The 13,423-nt window shown below is 39.6% G+C and overlaps 1 protein-coding gene across 1 annotated transcript in view; it reads left to right on the top strand.

The window, feature by feature from the left end:
• The window catches only part of aldh1a3 (aldehyde dehydrogenase 1 family, member A3), a 33,967-nt gene that overhangs the window by 618 nt on the left and 19,926 nt on the right, over nt 1–13,423 (top strand). Inside the window, exons 3-6 of the mRNA XM_080499238.1 lie at nt 246–386; nt 4,688–4,817; nt 9,997–10,058; nt 12,735–12,863. Of these exons, the coding sequence (XP_080355364.1) occupies nt 246–386; nt 4,688–4,817; nt 9,997–10,058; nt 12,735–12,863 (462 nt within the window). The remainder of the gene's footprint in view (nt 1–245; nt 387–4,687; nt 4,818–9,996; nt 10,059–12,734; nt 12,864–13,423) is intronic.

Below are 13,423 nucleotides of genomic sequence, written 5' to 3' on the forward strand. Positions count from 1 at the left end.
AAAACTAACAATGAGGCAAGTCATATTAGCGAAATTGATGCAATATGGCGTTATATCAATACCATAAAAATAATTTTACCCAATTTACATTGCACATTTAGATGGAAAGGCTTCAATTTTTGCGCGGCACAAAAATTGAAGCCTTTCCATCTAAATGTGCAATTTAAAGCAACGCATTCTCTAAGAAAATTGATCATGCGTGTGTCCGTGTTAACTTTATTTCTTGACCTTTCACGTGCATGCAGGAGGACGTGGACAAAGCGGTGAAGGCGGCTCAGCTGGCCCAGCGGAGAGGCTCTCCGTGGCGCAGGATGGACGCGTCCAGCCGCGGGAGGCTGCTGCACAGGCTGGCCGACCTGATGGAGAGGGACCGGCTCCTGCTGGCGGTGAGCCCCCCTGCAGGCACCTGCAGCTCCGCGGGGAGACAGCAGCACTGCAGCAAGGCCGAATTTTAGTCCAGAAACGTGTGAAAAGACAGAGGAATCAAGTGTTTAATTCTTGAATTGCGCAAATATTAGGAATGAGGGGGGGAAAGGCGCAGTTAGATTTCTTGTCAAGTTGGAAAAAAAAACTTTCTAACTAACCTCTACATTTAATGAATATAAACCAAGGGACTATAATAATAATAATAATAATAATAATAATAATAATAATAAGGAAGGTGATAGGTTTTTATACACGCTGTTTTAATGCTATCATACAAAGCTTGTTCTCCTTTATTCGTATTCACTGCATGTTCTGGGTCTTAGGCATTCTAACTATCCATACATTAAGATTTTCTAGAGTAATGTTAATATTTGATGGTGACCATGGTGCACAACCAGAGTGGCTGAAGCCTGTGGAAGAGACTGCATGGGCAACAGTTTAGTATCAATAAATGTTTCCCAGTTGAACCCAGTGCACAACAAAATGTACACTGTATTTGTTTTAGAATATAAACGATTCTTATCTTTTCTTAAAATGGAATTCGACATAAATCTGTAACTAATAAGATGCGAAATAGCCAAATGATTTATTTCTGAACACAAGAGAGCATCTCCAAAAGTCAGCAACATAAAATAAACACACATTTAATCATGTCTGCGTGTGTGTCTGTGTGTGTGTGTGTGTGTGTGTGTGTGTGTGTGTGTGTGTGTGTGTGTGTGTGTGTGTGTGTGTGTGTGTGTGTGTGTGTGTGTGTGTGTGTGTGTGTGAGAGAGAGAGAGAGAGAGAGAGAGAGAGAGAGAGAGAGAGAGAGAGAGAGATGGAGTTCGGATAAAAATATCAAAAATTCAGTGTTTTCAACTTCGTAATGTGATATTAAACATGAACACAGAAGAGCAATTTTAACAATTCTGCAGCTCCTTATTTTTAAAGATCCTAATTCACAAAATTTTTAAGACCTAGAAAAACAATGCTGGTTGTGTTTTGCATTTCAAATTTGAACTTGAACACAACAAACCTCATGCTCTTACATGAATCCATGTCATTATTTTGAATGCATTACATGTAAAAAATAAACAGTTAGTGCTGCGTATTAGTGTTATTAACTAGTAGTTGTGTAATAGTAGGGCAGTGGAGAGACGGTGGTTGGAGAAGCGGACTTCAGATCAGAAGTTTGTAGGTTTGATCAACTCATCAGACGTGTCGCTATTGTGGCTCCCTGAGCATGACCCTTGACTCCTGTCAGCTTCCTGAAGTACTGTAATGTAAATACAAAGAATTTGCCCAAAGTTTTTAATAAAGTATGATTAGTTTAGTGATGAACTCAGTACATTATCACCTGTTTTCCTGTGCTATATAAGAAGGTGATCAGTCTGTGTTTTATCAATTCCACCGACAGTAAGTGCAGACATACTTGCTTATTGGTGGATCCTGGTATTTCAGCACTAATGTAAGGGTCAACCCATGAACATATTTGAGAGAAAATACAAGTATTGGATTAGAGACGAACATTTTCAACATTAACAACATTAGAGACTTGTTATCAGTGATTGGCCGGTGTGACCGCAGATATGAAGGCAGTGCGGTTCCACGCTGCTCCGTCTCGCCTTTCCCTGCCGCTGGACGCTTCTCTTCCCTGCGTTTGGACATTGTTTTGAATGAAATCTCATCTTTTCACTCTGCTGCGCTGCCAACTCGCATCAGGGCTCGTAAATGAACCCTCGCAGATGCGAGCGCAGTAATAATGGCGGATTGCATGGGACTACTAATTGCAAACATGCTTTGGGCGGGTAGTGTGCGGGGTACAGCTAATTACACTAAACTCCCTGCTATGTTGGAGGAAATCAGGACCAGATTCAGACCATTTGAAGGTGAAGTGGATTCAGTATGAAACTTCGGTATGAATTATATGAGACACATTTAAAAGTCATCTTCATGTGTAAACATGGTGAAGTGATGAAGTGATGTTGTGGTTGTGAGATTGATCCTCTCCCCGGAGGAACTACATCATCATCAGCTACCTCAGCCTCAAATTAAATCCCCACTATTATTATTATTATGATCATTATTATTATTATTATTATTATTGTCATTATTCTTCCCATGATATCATGAACTAACGAGCCGGACATAATTCCAGGAGAAATAAAGCAAACGGCAGCAGGCCAGCAGTGAATTGGAAGATTATTTGCAAACTGCATGAGGAGAGCTGGCAGGTCCTCGAGCTCATAGATGATTAATTCAGGACTTCAGCAGGGTTTATCACATTGGTGGTTTTATTTTAGTCGTGTGGAACATCGTTTCCATTACTGAGGGTTTTGTTTATGGGTGCACATTTTTACATTTTTTAATATGTTGGTGGTTTCTTTTCTGCACAAAACTTTTTTTTTTTTTCAATGAATAATGAATCTAATCAAACATAACCAACAAGTAAAATCCATGAATTACTTTATTGATTAGATTATTGATAGTAGGAATTGCTGTGAAGGAGCTTTGGTGGTAACTGATTACAATGAGAAGATTAGTTACAATTTCTGAAACGTAACTTTTTTCATACATATTTAAACAACAGCCTTTAGCTTGTAACACTATTTGTGTTCATACATTTTCGCTCACCTGTTTAATTTGTATGTTTGTCTCAGCTGTTTTATTGATGCCCCTTCCATTTTCCATTAATTGATTCTACTCTGTTTAGAGTCGGATAGTCAAACATAAGGCCTGTGGGCCAAAACAGATCTGCAAGAGGCACCAAGTTTCTAAGCCACCAAGCAGATGGTGAAAATTTCAAAGAAAACATAGATTAAAAAAAAAAAAATATATATATATATTTTTTTTTTAAGAGCAGCAGACACAATACTGAGACCCAAGCTGAGATATCGGTGATTCTGCCATGAAAGATAGCAAACTTGTATTATCCTCAAAGCCATGCTGTCAGGGTGACACACATGTTCTCAGTGGACAATTTGCTCGAACCCTGAGAACATTCGTATGGACAGACGACCAAGTTGTATTGTTATTACAGTGGGAGTCACGACATGCTGGAGGCAAACATTTATGTTATAGTGCATCTATTTCAGCATGTGCGGGATAATTATTTACTACAGCCATGGTGCACATGTGCAGAAGCAGAATTTCCCCATGGAGATTGAGTGGAACTTTTTCAAAAAGTTTCACTGTGGGAGCTGTAGTCAAAAAAAGTTGGGTTCGCTGGGTCTGAGCATCGGCGTGGAAACTGACATTCAAAACACAACTAAATTTTTCAGTTTTTATTTGCCAACGACGTTATCGCCTCGACGAGGCCTCAATCTACAGTATTTGATGAGTGTAGGATGCAACAGAGAATCAAAATTATACAGAGCTGCCAACTCAAACCAAGCTTTAATCCAAAGCTCCATTTAATTTATTTTCACAATAACTCTTCATATGAAACCATTAAAAAGGCAACATATATCTGTACTTCACCACAATATATTTATTGATGTGCCATTTCCACACTACCAAATCCATTTTATGGAGATGTCACTGACCAAAATGACCACACACTTTATCATTTATAGCTGAAAAACTCTCAAAACTAGATACATTTTCACAGGATTCTTGTACTACACAGTGTATTATTGACTAAGAACATCCTGAATTTGACTTATTAACAGCATTAGGACTATGTTTGGAAACTTGCTCAAGCATGGATTTGCATAATTCCTTTTGAATTTACATTGATATATTACATTGATATATTACATTGATATATTATATACATTGAATACATCAACCAGTTTAGCTAACTGGAAGTTAAAAAAAAATTATTAAATGCTTTGCTTGTGTGAGTGGACGGAAATGACCAGCAGCCCTTATCTAAATGTTTAACATGACATTTTATTGGTATGATTGTCATCAATGTACAATTATAGGTTTGGAAGAAAATGATAAAAGGTTCAAAGATATTGCTGATGATAGCAGAAGGAGAAACATTTAAACATTTTAGAGTAAAAAAAAGTCTCAAGTTAAGCCTATAACTGCGACACCAATTACATCATCATGTCTTGTGTGTAATTTGACGAATACCTGGAATATATTGAGTAAGATATTTTAGATGCTTCTATAGGCTGAGATTTGACTGTGAACATCACTACCAAGAAGATTTTTACGTTAATCGAATTTGTACGTTTAATTTTTGGAGTTTTCTACTTTTTAATCTGAAATGTGCATAAATGTGACATCATGAGTGTTACTGACTGCGGTTGATTTTCCCTTAATCTTTCAGACCCTAGAGACTCTGGACACGGGCAAACCTTTCCTGCAGTCTTTCTTTGTTGACCTTGAAGGCAGCATCAAGACGCTCCGTTACTACGCAGGCTGGACCGACAAGATTCATGGAAAGAGTCTTCCTGTGGGTGAGTCTGACGTCGCCTCCAGAGCTCATATGGCCTGTGTGTGTGTGTGTGTGTGTGTGTGTGTGTGTGTGTGTGTGTGTGTGTGTGTGTGTGTGTGTGTGTGTGTGTGTGTGTGTGTCTGTGCATGCGTGTGCGTGTGTGTGTGTGTGTTCACTGAACAAAAAGGTTTGCAACATGCTTCTAAGGTACTTTAGTTTGAGTTCATTAACATCCATTGTCATGGTAATGCTCTGCAAATGCCAGTGTTTGATTTATTCAGCAGCAGTGTCAATAAACCTTTTTTTTAAAGTAATGCATTACTTTGAGGAGCAAACTGACTGCCAGTCGGACATTCCAAAAAGTTTAATGTTCTTCAGTTACTTAGGTCGTACATGAACACTGTTGAAGAGTTACAGATGTACTGTCTCTCTCTCTCTGATTTGTATTTTTTCACTACTGGCAACATCATGAAAGATATCAAATATCTCCATTATAGAGCATCTTCCATCCACTGACTCGGGTTTTCAAGGATTGGTCAGGCAGGGCTCCGTTCACAGATCTTGAAAGACTTTGTAACTCTTAACAGCTGTTTAACACCCTCAGGCCCCGTTTACACAACAACAATTACGAGTGTATCTGCAAAACTTTCTTCACTTTTGGGAGGTCCGTTTACACGGCACCAGTGTGCGGATGCACTGTATGCGCAAAGTTTTTATCCCAGCTCCCAGGGTGGAAAGATTATTTCGCAGGCGCTAATGCCTCCTGCAGAGATTGCAGGAGGCGACGGAGCCTGTTACTGCACATGCGCATCTCCCCTCCTCCCTTCCCCTTCCAGCCACTCGTAAACAAACATGGCAACCCACGGTGGTATTTGTCACGGCCCATATTCTAGTTTTATCGTCCATATCAGGAGTTTAATAGTTGAGACTCACCCCTGATAGCATCTGATGCTTCATCAGTCCATACGGATGTCGCGGGCTCTCCATTTTCTTCATGTTTATAGCATATTCTTCTCTGCAAAGTATGTCTGTGTGGTTTTATTACAAAATCAAGCAACAGCACCCTCACATGGCCCAGTATACTAACTACATCTTTGTCTCTGTGTCCGCTGCTGCCCTTTTTTTTTTTTTTACGAATTAGGTGTTACGTGAAATGTTGTTGTGTAAACAGGGCTGAGAAACCACAAATCATTTCATGATAGTTACAGGCTTTTTAGTGAAAGCGGGTTTCTTGTGTCCATTTACATGACAACAGAGCTCAGAGTAATTGAGGCGGAACATTTTGGAACTCCCCGACTCCGTCTCTGTGGAAAAGGCATTAATGCAACTTTTTTGAAATCCTGCTTCTGCTCAGGTGCACTGCACCCATAATAATTAGTTCTGCACATGCTCAATACCTGGACAATCAGAACAAAGTTTCCTCCAGAGTGTCATGACTCCCAGTCTATATTCTCCTGGGACTTGGTAGTTTTATGGTTGACAGTCACTGTAATAATGATCCAACTTGGTTGTTTGTTCATACAAATGTCTGTGTGCGCCAATTATTAATGTTTAGAGCACTTTGTTCCCTGCTGCACAGGAGTGTGGTTTCATTACAAAAACAAACAACAGCTCCAATTCGTGGCCTGGCATGGTAATTACATTGTTTCTATCGTTTTCATGGAAACGGATATCGTTTCAAAAATGTTGTTAAGTGTGTTATTTAAAAAAAAAAATGTACAGAGACACTCCAACAATCCCACATGAAAAAAGATAGGTGATGGAGGGAAAAATGTTTTTCTGTTTAACAAGAAGAAACCAGCAGAACCAGACTCAGAAGTGGAGATTTTTGACTGTCCCTGTTAAAGTTGGGGGATAGGGAAGAGAAAAGGACAGAGACAGAAAACAACAACTTTTTGATAAGTGTGCTGAATATAAAAAAACGACACAAAAGAGCCATGCAAATGAAAATTAGCATGACTGAAATAAACTAGAAGAGCACATTCTCCTTTTAAATGCTCCATAAATGTAACTACCTAACAGAACAATTGACCCCACTGGTCTGAGCCCTGGTGGGTCTTTCATCCACCCTGCTGATATTTCCCCCTCCTGTCAGCTCCTGCTTTGCGTGTCCTCTGCGGGGCAGCAGATAGACAAAACACGGTTGCCTTTTCCTCCCGATTAGATCCTAATAGAGTGGTGAGAGACAAAAGGCACAGTGGGACAAAAGGAAGAGGAAGCCGCTGGAGATAGTGATCAGTGAGGTGTAACCGTCTGAGAGGATTAACGATCAGTGCTGGCTGAACGCCTCCTCCAGCTGGCAGCCACTCAGCCAGCAGTCCCGCTACTCGTTATTAAGATGAGACCCACAACTGGGTGGTTGTTTGAGGAAGACGAGTGTGGCCTACTGGCATGTACTGAATGTGACCTGGAATGTGAGTTGTTGTTTTTTTTGTCGGGGGGGGGTCCACCAAGGATAACTTAGGCCCTATTTATGTAACAATGTTGTAAAAACATATTATTTTTGTATTTTTGCTACATTAAAGTTTAGCATTTACATGACACAATTTAGAAAATTTCGTCAGTTTACACAGAAACACTGAAAACGATGTCGTGCGCACAATGGTGTGTACTCAGACCATCGTATGTAGAGACATTGGTCTTCAGTACCTATAAAATACCAAATTCCAGGAGAGTATGGGCTGGGAGTCATGATACATTGTTCTAATCATGCACATGTGCAGAAAAACTATTTAATACGGCCGTGGTGTACAAGCGCGGTAGTAACGTTTCTGAAAATTTAGATTTTTCTGTTTCCATGGAGATGGTGTTTTCAAAAAGTTCCCCCTCAAGAGCTGTTTTTAAAATATTGCATTTGCAGCGGCTCCGAGCACCATTGCCATGTAAACTAACCCCCAAAATATTGTGTTAACGTGGCCTTAGTGAACTACAATATACTGGAGAGTCGCAATTTCTGCAATCGTGACTCACAATTTGTGTGGTGTTCAACAAATTTGATGAACAGCCATTTTCATTTCATCTGTTGATCAAAGCAATTAATCACATTCCTCACATATAAGAAGTATGTAAACTTTTTGATGTCCCAGTTTTGCGAATGAACTCGTCAAAAAATGTGATTCAATTATTAACCAAGTCCATTTATACACAAATGCAATGGGCCTGATCTATTAATAAAGCATGCAAACTTGCATGGCCTCGCAAAGAGACCTCACTTTTGGTTTGCATGTTTTGCACGTAATGAACTACGAATAAAACCATGGTTAACTTCATGAGTTTTGCACACATTAGGGCTGTTTATGTGAGAACGATCTGCAACAAACGGCTTTGTTTAAGCATTCATTTGCATGTGTTTTGTGGTCAAATGAAGCGCCAAGCCCTCAAGTGAAATTGTGATACAGTAGAGTTGGACACAGTGGAGGGAGTTTTCTAAACCCCTGCCAGCATTATTGCAAGTAAATCTGCAACTAAGTCCACAGTGGGGAAAAAGGTGAACCAACATATGCTGAGCTGGTTTACACCTCTTTTTCAAACACGTTCAGAACAGACAAAATCATAAATGTTTTCAGATGTATTAAATCAAACTATTAAATGCCCATGAATTCTTTACAGTCAACTCATCCCAGTGCTTTGTGAGATCTTGGACACATATTCGGTAATGGTGAAAAAATGTGTGCACAACATTAAGTTGGCACACTATTGTGTCTTTAATGAAACACTTCCGACAATGGATTTTCTTTCTGAATAGCCACAGTATGAAAGCGGCTCTATTTGTGGACAGCTTGTGGACTGATGAATACCTCATATCAAGGAAGAGCGATGAGATCCATGGATCTGAGGTCTTCATTTCAAGGTCATGAAAACAGGAACAAAATCAGCAGGAAAAAAGTCCAATGAAGCTCGAAAATTTGACAGTACACAGACTAAGAGACTGTCAAAATGAAACACGGAACGGGAAACAACGCAACTGTGACGTCAAGTCTTTAAAAGTCTTTAGGGTTTTATTTAGTTTTTGTTTGTTAACTTCTGAATGAAAATGTGTGTCAGCTTTGTTCAAAACGGACGTGAAATATGAAGGACCTGTACGTGGGATTAGTTAAAGAACCAAAGTCTTGAAAATGTGGCCTCGAGATCCAGACCTGTCTCGAGTACTACAGCACTAATGAACACTGATGTATGACAGAAGGGTGAAAGGAAGTGTATTAGACAGTAGTGAGACCTGCTGTGATGAGAAGTTCATCAGTTTCCAGAGACGTTAGAAAAATCAGGAGTCTGGACGTGTGCTGCGGACAAAGGAAGATCAAATGCATTATATCAAACATCATTCAAATACATGTCATAAATCTGCACATCAGATCACATTTTATAGCCAATTCATGCAGAAGGTTGCAAAGGTTCACATCCCCGCATCACAAGCACCACATTATTTCGACATTGTGTTGTAAAGATCTTTTGTTTGACTTTAATTGAAGATCCATGACAGCAGCCTTTCAGTAAATCTCCAGCTGAACGTGACTTGTGTGCCGACTGGAGGAGCGAGAGCCACCGCCGGTGAGTTCTGTTGTGGTGGTGGTCTCACATCAGTCACATCAGTAACTGGAGAAGGTCATTGTGCAGACTGGGAGGCAGGTCCGACCAGTTATCAGCTCCAACTCTCACACATCTATTCACAGCCCACCATGTCTCATGTCATGTACACACTCTGAGTAGTTCTTGGAGTGAGAATAAAGGCTGGATATCTGGCTACCATGAAAATATTATTGATGAAAACGTCTTGGCATTACGAAATGGAATGAATTTGTGAAGTAGCTTCTGTCAACGACGGAAGGAAAAACCTCAAGACTGTGCTCATTATGAAGCAGGTACCCTGCTGTTATATGTCAAATCAATCCCACAATTCTCCTCTGACCTCAAGACATTTTCACCCAGAAAGCCGCTGCTACTTTGAGGTACATATTCAAACCCTGTTTACACGTCAATGAGTGAAAACACATTGTTTTTGCGTTTTCGTTACCAAAATGTTTTGCGTTATCCACCTACACTGAAAAGGTAGAAACGCTGAAACGATGGAGCTCGTTATTATCAATAAAAGATAATATTATAAAAAACAAAGAAACTGGTAGCATCTCTATATAAATGGCCACCCGGAGGATTGTGTATCAAGCTGATGATACTGTTCTGTTGTCTGTTCTTTTTTTCTCCAGATGAAACCTTCTTGTGTTTAACCAAACACGAGCCTATTGGCGTTTGCGGAGCCATCATTCCCGTAAGTCCACAGGAGATGTGGTTTGCATTTCTCAGCAGTAATATATAATTAGGATTCGTATTACGAGTTATATTACTTTGGCCCAAAAGGACTTCTGCAAAAAATTACAAACACGTACATTCTGGGGAGCATATAAACAGAAGACACACAGGAACAGCATTGTTTATAGGTTGTAACAATGCGTGTAGTAGTTGTGTATAGTGCGTGACAAGCTTTGAATGGGTTGGTTTCACCTCCCAACATTTTCATTTGGATGTGGTACATATACCGACCTGGGTGGAGGAGATGTCTCACAGTAAGGTGGTTCAGTGTTTGGCCAGGGTCTTTCCCCCAGAAAGTTTTCATGTTCTCCTTGGGCATGAGCACATTTTCAATGGCTTCCTCCCACAATGGGAACACAGGTCATCATTTTACTTTAGGCAGTAAGTCAACTTTTTCTTCTCAAAATGTGTTTGAAGCAGGAAGTGGCGTTTCCCCAGACTGGTGATCAGTGTCTGTCAAAACAAAGAAGGGGTGAAGCAGTGACATGGTTCACGGCTCTCGGGCGAGCTGCTCAGCGACCCCCCCCCCAAAAAAAAATAAATCTATAATTTTTAAAAGAAAAATTCAAGTTTCGATTCGATTTTCGATGAACCTAAACATTACTGTAGACATGATACATTGTCAAAAGTGCAGCTTTACTGCTGTGATTGTCCTCAGAGTTAAAACGTATATAAACAAGCTCAAAATGAAAAGTAAATGAATTTGTTAAATTGTCATTTAACAAATTCAAGCTTTAACCCAGGTTCAAGCAAAAGTGCAACAGCAACTTTGGAAACCCACAAGGAATGGTAGCATGTAATGTAAAATGTTTTGAAAAGCTGTGTGTGTGGGGGAGAATTGGATTTACAAAATTAATTTTAGCTACAAATCCAATAAATTGATTAAATTGATTTTTTTTTCCTAACCCTTGTTGGATCCAATAGATCAGTCACTGATAGGATGTTTGTTCTGAAGTTCTACACAATACTATCCAGTTGGTCCTTCATATTTCTTTCCAAGCATATGAATCAGACGCTGAGGGAGAAAAATCATACAATTTATTCAAGTCCAGGAAAACATGGTTCAGTACACAATTAGCCCCTGTTTACACGCAAGTGAAACGCAAAATTTGATCATGTTTTGGATGTCCATTTACACGACAATACTCTGAGCCACTGGAGCCACCTTTTCCAAAACGGCTCCCAACATGAAACTTTCCTAAAATGCGCAGACTGCACATGCACACCACAGCTGTAGCACACTGGTAAAACGGTTAGCCAGAATATACGACATAAATAGCTGAATTTGAGGAGAAAATCACTTAAGACTAGTGAAATTATCTAGCCATGCAGCAAGTGAATTTTTATTTGATAAGAAATCTGTAAATAAGAATTTTAAATCTTGATTTAAGATTGTGAAATGAAGATCTAAAAATGAGTAAATCACTTTTGAATCAAGCCAAATGCAGTGTAAATATTTCTTTTGGACATAACAAAACACCACACCTCCTTACAAACTGTGACCATTCCAGTGAGCCAGTGTTTAATTATTCCGCACATTGCGTTTCCCACAGAGGCCGAATAATTTCAGCATCATGACCAAATCGACTTGTTCACTTTTTTATCTTTTGAACGTGAGCCTGCTCCTCTAATGTTGCTCTCGTAACAAGCTAAACAAAACGGCTGTTGTTTGACTCGGGAGATTATATCATAAAAATTAGGTTTATACCGTAGAAGGTTGTGCAATTACTGAAAGCACTGCTGGCATCCACGTGGTATGAGTCACCGTCGGACGAAAACAGGAAACCTTTCTCTAGACTTGTGATCCCGAGATCCCCTAATGGTGCACGGAGGGTTTCCAAAGTGTTGTAAAAGTTAACGATGCCTAAACAATAAACTTGCTGCACTCACATGTATTGCTGTCTAATTTGGGTTTAGTGCCCAATTATTTGTCCACCGCTTCCCAATGAGGAAACGAGCAACGGGAAAATAAATGATGTATTTTTCGCAACAGCTTTGCTTTCAATTATCTCATCATTTCCAATGACTTGGAGATCTTTTTATTGGACTGGTTACTCCAGATCAACATCTGAGTGATTACGTTTTCTGGGAAATCCAGAATTCTGACGATATGAGGGTTGTCTGGATTATCAACCCCAGTTTCTGCCTTGCATGAAGTCAGATACCTAGACGATGAAGACCACTGTAGTGGAATTATACAGTAAATCGAATTCTATTGTCTTACTATCTGTCATTTGCTACACTATGTTCACTAAAAACTCAACTTTGGTCACATTTGGCTGTAGAAGAAGATCCCACATAAACTATGGTCCATCGCACTTTTAATATGTCTTTTAGTTCCCTTAGTGCCTTTCTGGCGGTAGTGCTATCCTCATCAGCCTTAGATCCGTTGGTTTATTGTTCAGTGAACATTACAGACAGTAGCCAACGCTGCCACATTGTTCCAGTCTGAAGGTCTTTGGATGTTTTCAACCTACAAACATTTCACATTCTCTGTTGTTTTTTGTCCACTCCAAAAACAAATCATTGAATTCACTACCTTAGTAATTGTGAGAATTGTGTCCTGTTTTGCACACCTTTGACATGTTCAGTCCTTTCATTGCAAGCTTCTTTTTGTTTTGTTTGTTTGTACCAGTGGAACTTTCCCCTGCTGATGTTCATGTGGAAGATTGCTCCGGCCCTGAGCTGTGGAAACACTGTGGTCATTAAGCCAGCAGAGCAGACCCCCCTCACGGCTCTCCACGTTGGATCGCTCATCAAAGAGGTCTGATGTTTAGGCTCAACAAGGACCGTGGGACTGATCCGGGCCGAAGGCTCAGAGAGGTTTAGGCTTTGAAACCTCTCAATGTCCTCCTCCTTTCACAAAATCCTGCCAGTGATTACGCCGCTGCCAATTTAATGACGACAGTTTCCATCAAGTGTAACAAAGTGTAAACAGAGGATTCTTATGAGGTTTTACATTTGGAAAAAACAAACAAACAATCTGATACACCTGTCTTGGAGGAAAAATATGTAGATGAGAGTTGCTTAATTGTTTCACAGCAACAACAATAATAACAATAATATAATATAATAATAATGATGATGATGATGATGATGATGATAATAATAGGGGTGGATGTATTAGAAATGATAAATAATGTATTGTTATTACATTGTCAGAAATTACTTTCCTGCAATTCAGTCTATTTCGCTGCTTTAAAAATCGCAATTACATTTATTCCTACTGATAATACATCTATAGACCCCCCCCATTAAAAGTAACTAAAGCTACAGTAATTTTACCAAAGTATTTTTCAGGAACATTACTTTCAGTACATTTCC

The sequence above is a fragment of the Blennius ocellaris genome (assembly GCF_963422515.1).
Source record: "Blennius ocellaris genome assembly, chromosome: 1".
Lineage (NCBI taxonomy): Eukaryota > Metazoa > Chordata > Actinopteri > Blenniiformes > Blenniidae > Blennius > Blennius ocellaris.